This window comes from Dicentrarchus labrax, unplaced genomic scaffold, assembly GCF_905237075.1.
Source record: "Dicentrarchus labrax unplaced genomic scaffold, dlabrax2021, whole genome shotgun sequence".
NCBI classification, from domain to species: domain Eukaryota; kingdom Metazoa; phylum Chordata; class Actinopteri; family Moronidae; genus Dicentrarchus; species Dicentrarchus labrax.
In genome coordinates this window covers 16,237,470-16,245,961 of record NW_026136720.1, presented here as the reverse complement: position 1 = coordinate 16,245,961, position 8,492 = coordinate 16,237,470, and the positions used below count along the sequence as shown (strand labels likewise).

Here is an 8,492-nt window from a genome sequence, read left to right as displayed (position 1 = left end):
TTATTATAATTATGAATATGTGGTTAAACAAGACCAAATATTAATGATCAGTTTTTTCTGAAAAGTTTAGTTTTAAACAGCATAAATTCTGTTACGGACTATGTATGTGGACATGAATTGGAATCGTTCAAGGTCAAGAATAAATAAAGTTCCTTGCTCTACAATGGTAAGACTTCGATGAATGGATATATTGATTAGTTAGCATGCTTAGTATGATTGTTTATTAAAAATATATGTAGCCTAATTTAAGAGTTGAAATTAGGTTACATAACAAACTGGTGCTCAACACTCAAAATGTGTTTGAGAGGAAAAAAGAAAGAAGATAAAGAAGTAGAGAGCGAGCCCACTTTATTGCTTGATGTGAACCTTTATTATGTAAGACAGGCGACTTTATTCCAATGCTAACTTTTAATTTCCAAGACAACATTCAAAAGTCAGAGCACAACATTTTTATATATAGGCACAGCTCTCACCTTATATTTCCTGGCAACAAGAACCCGCAGTTACTTTGAGAGATAACATTTCTTTGAGATTATAAAAGATTACCCTCTAACTCAAGTCACAATAGCCTTCTTACCCAAATCACATGTCTAGACCACCATAAAGACAAGAATGTTGTTGGGGGAGAAAAATGAGAGAAAATGCTATTGTTTGCAGTTAATACTTTAAGGCGCAACCTATTTTTCCTGCCACTCTGATGGCTTTGTCATCAGGAATAGAAAAAGAGTAGTTAGAAGCTGTGAGTGGTTGTGTTGTTTATGGTCCTCGTGGGAGTCCTTTAGTGTATCCAGGGGTGGGATGAGAAATAATTTAGTTTTATTGCATGTGATAAGAGGACTATGAGCAAATTCATAAAATTACCACAGTTAAGAATCTAAATTACAAATACTGGTTAATTGTTAGTTCCTTTTATGGTAGAAACTGTTACCAAATTTAACAGTTAAAATTAGCTCCCACTCAACCAGCTACAATAAATGCTGCTTACATTTTAACACATCCATAATAATAATCCACTATACATATAACTACCTAACTATATATGGCCCATTCTAATGAATACTTTTAACAATACTTTTTTCCTGATAATACTTCTGTACTTTTATCAATAACTAATGAATGGATCAATAATGTATCTTTTTAATGATACCTAACATATTAGGCTACAGTATAACATTATTAAAGGTCCTTAAACTGATATTATAATCAATGCATACTGTAGATTAAACTGTGAAAAAGACATACAAAACAATACTATAAATGTTGAGCCTACATTTTGAATGCAGGAATCTTACTTGTAATAGAGTATTTTTATAGTGTGGTGTTTTTAACTTTTGGTAAATTATCTAAATAATTCTTTCACTACTGATAATAAATCCATGTACTGTATGCACTTAAAAAGCAATACAGCTGCAACATATCCTGCAGCAGGAAATCTACACAACAAAGACAATAAATGATGACACAATTACACAAAATGGGGCGAGTGGAGGACTATGTTACAAAAAAATATTAGAATATGGAGGCAGTGAGAAGAAGAAGAAGAAGAAGAAGAAGGGGGAGCCATGGAGGAAGCGGGATTCAAAAAGCTTAGCCCCGCCTCCGCCGCTTACAATCGCGGAAACAGAAACTTAACATCACCAAAAACAAAATGGGTGCATCGTTGGACACTCCGACGAAGTGTCCTCTGTGCAACGAGCTGACCGCGGACCCCGTCACCCTGAAATGCGACCACCGCTTCTGCCAACGATGCATTGGAGACTTATGGAGCGTTGCCCCGAACGGACCGTACCATTGTCCGCAGTGGATGTGTAAAACGGTGTACCAGACTCTGCCGTTTGATAGCAGTTGGATACGGACGCCCACCTACAACCGAGGGGCTCAGCCTGGCAGCAGCGCGGCAGGTAACGAGTTCATGTAACCGGACATTTCTGAAAGGGGGTTTTAAACGGTTAACGGTTACCGGTTACCGGTTACAACCCCAACGTCAGTTTTATCCGGCAGTTGACGTTTGTTTTCTCCCTCTCACATGACAGCGTCACGTAAGAGATTAAATCAGACTAACGTGTACGTTACGTTATGTGATTGCTAATGCTAGCTAATGTTACTTTATTAATTTATTTATAATTCCGGATCCCTAAACTGGAATTATTCACCGGAAAATGCCACATCCTTAAGCTTTCTACGCTAAAGTGAATTAATAAGCATTAACTGTTGGCTCCTTTTGTAATTCATGGTGGTAATGTTCAGTGTTTGTTTAATTTACAGAGGTCAGAGGTCAGTTGTGAGGGCCAGGGTTTGTGGCTTAAGTAAATAGTGAGGCTTAAAGGTCTGTTTATGTCATGTGTTCATGCAATTGTCCTCGTTACTCGTCATTATTTGTTAGGCTGTTCCCCTTTTCACATTTATATAATTCGTATTTCATTGCTTATAATATCCAGGAACAGTGTTTGTGTTGATATTGACCTTATTAAGTGGATCAGGTATCGACCAAACCATAGTAAATAGAGTTTCTTTGTCATGTCTGGCTGCCAACTCAGTGTCGGCGTTCCTAAGTGAGCTTACAAGGCAACATACAGTAATAACTCACATATGTGCACACAACCTACAGTTATAGCTTGAATGGCCCAAAGTTGCTCAGTGAGCAGTAAAAAGTTGAATGCAGCTGTGCTGTGCAGAAAGCAGTTTTCAGGTGTTTTTGTGAAGTATTTGCTGTAAAAGTGCTAAGTCAACCCTCCCTCTGACCAGCTTTGCTTTGTTTCTGTTCTATTTTTAAAGGCACATCCAGTAATGAGGAAAAGAAGACATTCGAGTCAATTTTGAGGAGACCATCACTGACTAGCCGACTTCTCGGGAAGAGAAAGGCCAGCACACCTGTAGCAGAGCAACCTGACACAAAGAGATCAAATGTGAAAGCTTTCTGTGAGCAGTCCAATGACACAGAGACTCCCACCACTTCCTTCTCAGATGAACCTGGGCAGTCGTCTAGGGTGGAGAGATCCAAGAAAGCTGTGCGCCCAGAATCTACACAGTCCAAGAATGGGGATGGCACGTCATCCAGTGACAACTCTGACAGCAAGACAGTACCTGCAAGTGATGTGCCACCTGACATCTCAATCCAGCAGAACCAGCGTACACCAGAAGTCATCCCATTAGACGACTCTGACAGCTCCAATGAAGTAGATATATGTGATGCACCTCCACTCACATCCCCCAAGAAAGATGCACAAGTGACAGCAATTCATGCATCACCAAAGAAACCTGCCTCAGCTGCCAACTCTGATTCCTTTTCTGCGGTCTCAACTCCAGGTAAAGATAAGTTTTCTGTGCACCATGTCAACAAGACTCCACTGATACCCACAAAACAACCAGCCGCTGCTTCAGGCATCTTCCCCAGGTCGGAGAGCAAAAGTGCCAGCCCTGTTCCCTGCCATTATTGCCCTAAAACTGGGTATCAGGCCGCTGTGAAGACCTGTCTGGTGTGTGGAGCTTCCATGTGTAAAGAGCACCTGCGTCCACACCTGGACTCCCCTGTCTTTCAGAATCACACCCTGGTTCCTCCCATGGAGGACATTTCTACCTGGAGGTGCCAGGAGCACCAGGAGATAAACCGTATCTACTGTCGGCAGTGTGGAGTGTGCGTGTGCACAGTGTGCACTGTCATAGGCTCACACCGTGACCACGTCTGCATCAGCATCAGGGAGGCAGAGAGAGAGCTCAGGGTAAGTGGTGACTCTGCAGCACCATTTATACTGTAGGTACACATTAATTATGGTTAAAGTTGAGTCTGATCTAAACGTAGCCATAGCAATAAATAATTGATTTATGTTTTTAATTTCTGCGCACTTTTTTTCCTCAGGGGAACCTTAAAGAAGAGATCAAGCAGCTGCAGGAGTCCGAACAGCATGTGAAGAACAGAATGACTGAACTCACACAGAAGAAACATACCTTCAGTGTAAGAGAGTTTAATCTATAGTTCTCACTAAATCATGCATGTATTTAGAAGGGAAAAAAGTTACAATGTACCTAATCGAGCTGTAGCATGTGAGTCTATAGTTTTGTTGATAAGCAGATATGATCAGCTGGATAACACACACACACTGTACCACACACACTTTTTCATATCAGACTGTAAGACTTGTCCTCCATGTATTCATGTTTTTAAAAATGCCCATTTTTATCAACTTTGTTAAGTGACTTTGATTTACATTGTGTCTGAGCAGGTGGTTTTAAGTGAGGCGAGAGCCGGGGTGCAGCAGCAGTATGGAGCCATCCGAGAGGCCCTGGAGCAGGAGGAGCAATCAGCTCTTCGGTGTGTGACGAAGGAGGAGAGCAGGGTTCTGGGGGGACTAGAGGAGAAACTCGGCCACCTCAGGAGCTCCCTGCAATCCATCCAGCGAGGCCTACACACCCTGGAGGGGCTGGTTGATGCCAAGGGAGACAAACGCATTCAGGACCAGGCCTTCATTATGGTGTGTTGGATGTTAAGAGACAAAACTGTTTGTTGGCAAAATATAAGCTCTACTGTCACAAATACTAACACAAGGAAATGTCTTTTTCTCCTTTCTCACATGACAGGAATACAGCAAGATAGCCCATCTGTAAGTGATTTCCTCTCAACCTCTACCTAGTTGCATGTAAAGCAGTGATTTGTTGAAATGTCAGTAGCTAAAGGTGCTACCAACAAAACATAGATTAAGTACACGGCTCGTATGAACATTTTATTATTATAAAGGTTGGTTCACCGTTATCATGAATAAACATACAAACACATGTTCTGGAAAAAGATGCGCTTTTGAATACATTATAGTATTATAGGAAGAAACAAAAATTACATTCAGCTTCAGTATATTGGAGTTTAGGCAAAAATCTCAGAGACAGATATCTTAAAAATTGGTCAGTACAGACCAAAAAAGTCTGCATGACAGCAAACCACAAGAGGTAAGTGAGAAAAATGTTAGGTTTTTGTTTTGGTGAACCAGCCCTTTAATAGTTTTGTGTCTATGAAACTGCTCAAACACATATAGAAAGTTGGCTACACCTTTATGAACAAGCTAGGTTAACTTAGTTAAAGTTAAAAGTTAAATAAATGTAAATGTTATGTGGACAGGCATATCTAATGGTTGTGTGTATGATTTCCTTGCGTGTGTCCCTTTTTCACAGCTTTATATATTTAATATAATAATGGCTGCATTTAAATATGTTTGTTGGCTCATTTGCATATTTGTTTATGAACGTTTTTACTTCTAACATATTCCTCCTTATTGTATTGTATTTGCCCATTATTGGACAACAAGTGTCTCTGTCCACTTACTCCGTGTCAATATACTGTACCCCCTTAGGGGATCACCAAGTAAGAAAGAAGTTTAGTCTTTATGCGCTCTACTCACTCTATTCTTCACCAGGGCTAGTAACATGGGGAACTGTGTGGACCAGTTCGAGGCTCCAGAGGAAGTGGATCGCGACCGGCTGAAATGTCTAGAGAGTTGGACAGAGAAACGGTTGGACACAGTCGTCATCACTGTGCCTGGCAAAGACAGAGACCTCTACAGACTGCTCTGTGAGACAAGTAGTTTTTTTCATACCAACACCAGTCTTCTTTCCACTCACAATTAAACCAAATTACTAAATGCATTCTGGAGGTCCCAAAGGTGGCCAATTCAATTAGTCTTGATGTTCTCATATCATATCTTCTGTAATTTCCTTTTCTGTGTACAGATGGTAGCATCCCCTTCTTGGATGCAGATACAGCCCATCCCAAGCTGCAGCTGTGTGATAACAACAGGAGGGTGACCTACAGCGAAGCACAGCAGGCCTACACCGAGCACGAGGCTCGCTTCAGCTCCTTCCCACAAGTCCTGGCCTCTCGTGCCCTGGAGGGGGGTCGCTGGTACTGGGAGGTGAACGTGTCTGTGGATGAGGGCCGTTGGAAGGTGGGGCTGTGTGAGGGTCAGATAGAGAGGAAAGGCCAAAAGGACAACTCTCGTCTGGGCTTCAACTCTTACTCCTGGTGCCTGGCCTGTGACAGAAGGAAGGTGGAAGCTCTGCATAACAAGGTGGCGGTTCCTGTGGATGCAGACGATCTGCAGAGGGTAGGAGTGTTCCTCGACTTTGAAGAGGGTATCTTATCATTCTTCAATGTGACACCAGGGGGCAGTCTAACTTTGATGCATTCATATGAGCACAGGTTTACTGAGCCTCTTTACCCGGCCTTGTCTGTGTCTAAAACACACCTGGCCATCTGTGACCTGTTCCAGTCGTAAACCATGCAATACCAGCATGACAGTTCTGCTGAAAATGTACAGATTACATGAGTGCTGTGCCTTTTTTATGTTAAAACCACTCGATCACCATCATAAAAAATCTCGGGGATGACAGTTGTGCACTGTATATAATGCTCCTTAAATGTGATTTTATATACCATTACATCATATATATATATGATAGAACTGGAATTCTACCATGTTGGGAATGCTGTTTCTTAAACATTATACATTCCACACAGCGGTAGCACATTTTTGGTACTTGGATTTTAACTTTTGTATGTTAAGGATTTTAGATTGTTATTGAGCAAATTATCAAGATTTTATATAGGAGGCAAGTTATCAGTCCAGATCAATAAGCAGTTGATTTGGATCATGTTTAAACTTTGAATGTATATTAAAATGTTCTTTATATCTCATCTTTGCCAGCTTTTCTATCCTATGGTGACCCCATTGTCTTATTACATAATAAAATGTCAAAGTTTCAAAAGCAAAGTAAGCCTGCATTATGTCTTGTCTTTATACTGTACTTCCTGTTTGCGTTTAAATAGAAACACAGGTGTGTGAGTGGGTGGTGTGTTTCCCCTCAACAGGTGACAGTTGGTGTGCTAACTTTGAACTCTCACTGCCCCCACAGCATGCAAGATTTACCGACAACAAACACTGCCTTTGGCAAAAACTCCTTATAGCATCACAGATTGCTACTGCTGTTAAATTGCCCTCCTCTTCGCAAACTCTGAGGCTCATTTATTCTGACTGGGGGTCTGTGTGCTTGACGTCATGAGAGAGATCAAAGTGGCGTTCTACATGAACTCCTTCTGGATGATTGGTAGAGCACCCGCATGCCAGTAGTTTAGGGACAGCTGGCCAGGGATCAAGGTTGATACAGACTTGTTTGCCAACTGAGTAGCTTAAAATCCTCAGGATCGAAAGTAATTAATGTACCTTAAGTACTTCTGAAAACCACTGAATGAAAGTATTTATTGAGCTTGTATAATGGAGCTCTTTGTAAAGAGTGAGGTCTAATCAACACTTGCAATTATTTTTTCATAGTTAAATAACCCATATCTCCAAAATGTCTGCTTCCTCTTCTGAAAGACTTTCATTTGGCAGAATTTCAGACATTTGAGAACCTTAAATCCACACAGGTGCACCAGTCAACCATGGCAACAATTTCACACTTGTAGCCACACATCGAAGGGTGGTCAGAAATCCTCTGTGGGTTTTGCTTTCTTTCTCTCTTCCTCAGCTGGCACATGAAGGCAGGATATAAGACATGTCTCAGAGGGGGAGAGGAGGGGGCTTTAACATTCAGGATAATTAAATTCCCCTCTCCCTGTCCATCCAATGGCTTCTCAAACTCAGTCAGGCTTCTACAAGCTTTCTAGACTTGTTATCGTTAAATGAAATGAGCTAAGGGCTTATAGTATGTTGACGGGGAACAATGTGTCACATAGTTATTAAGGGAAAAAATGTATGTGGTGGAGTATTGAGAGCCCTAGACAGCTACATTGGCTACTAATGGGGCATCACTGAATAAAGGGACCGGGTTCATTAGTGATCCCATGAGTCCGCCATATCCTAAAGGTAACAGCCCGAGTATCTACTTGTCAAAGTGTCCTCGCATAAAATGTACCCATAGCAACTTCTGGCTGCCATGGTGAAATGCACTCAGGTATTTGTGTCTAAGAGGAAAAATAAAATAATCAGTTAACTTACGGTAATGTGCTTTTCCACTGGTGTTCTCAAAGGCAAATAAACATATCAATTAAAGAATAGGTGTATAAAGCCAGGGCAATGGAGGGTGCCATTTGATTTTAAAATCCATTCTTAATTAAAGGGAATCTAACAATTGAGACTAGTTTTACATTAATCTCATTTGTTCATGCCGGAAATGCCTTTCTTCTCCTATCAAATCAGACCGAGCAGTACAGTAAGTAGGTCAAAGTGGGTCTCATTTGCAAAGCTTTCCTAGTCAGCACTCCCCTTTAGATTGCATGCTTTTATCTCCATCATTGTTGTCAGGATGGGAAGTGGAGTGGCATGAAATTACAGAGGTCAGAGATTTGAACGGACGATTGGCAGCAAGCCTTCTACGACTGTCTTCTTAATGCCATTAAATGTCACTCTTCTTCAGTTCAGGCTTTTCTGATTGTGTTAGATTGCTTAGAGTTTAAGCAATTTCAAGTCAACTTTAAGGTTTTGATATATTGCACTATTTGATGTAGGGCC

General features: G+C 41.1%; 1 protein-coding gene across 1 annotated transcript; it reads left to right on the top strand.

Moving 5' to 3' along the window:
• Positions 1-1,621: 1,621 nt before the first annotated feature.
• si:dkey-29p10.4 (E3 ubiquitin/ISG15 ligase TRIM25) lies at positions 1,622-6,755 on the top strand. The gene is made up of 7 exons (XM_051382371.1): positions 1,622-1,901; positions 2,776-3,719; positions 3,857-3,952; positions 4,221-4,469; positions 4,576-4,598; positions 5,403-5,557; positions 5,716-6,755. Exons 1-7 carry the CDS (start codon positions 1,649-1,651, stop codon positions 6,258-6,260), a joined length of 2,265 nt encoding a protein of 754 aa, XP_051238331.1. The 5' UTR covers positions 1,622-1,648; the 3' UTR covers positions 6,261-6,755.
• The last annotated feature ends 1,737 nt before the right edge of the window (positions 6,756-8,492 follow it).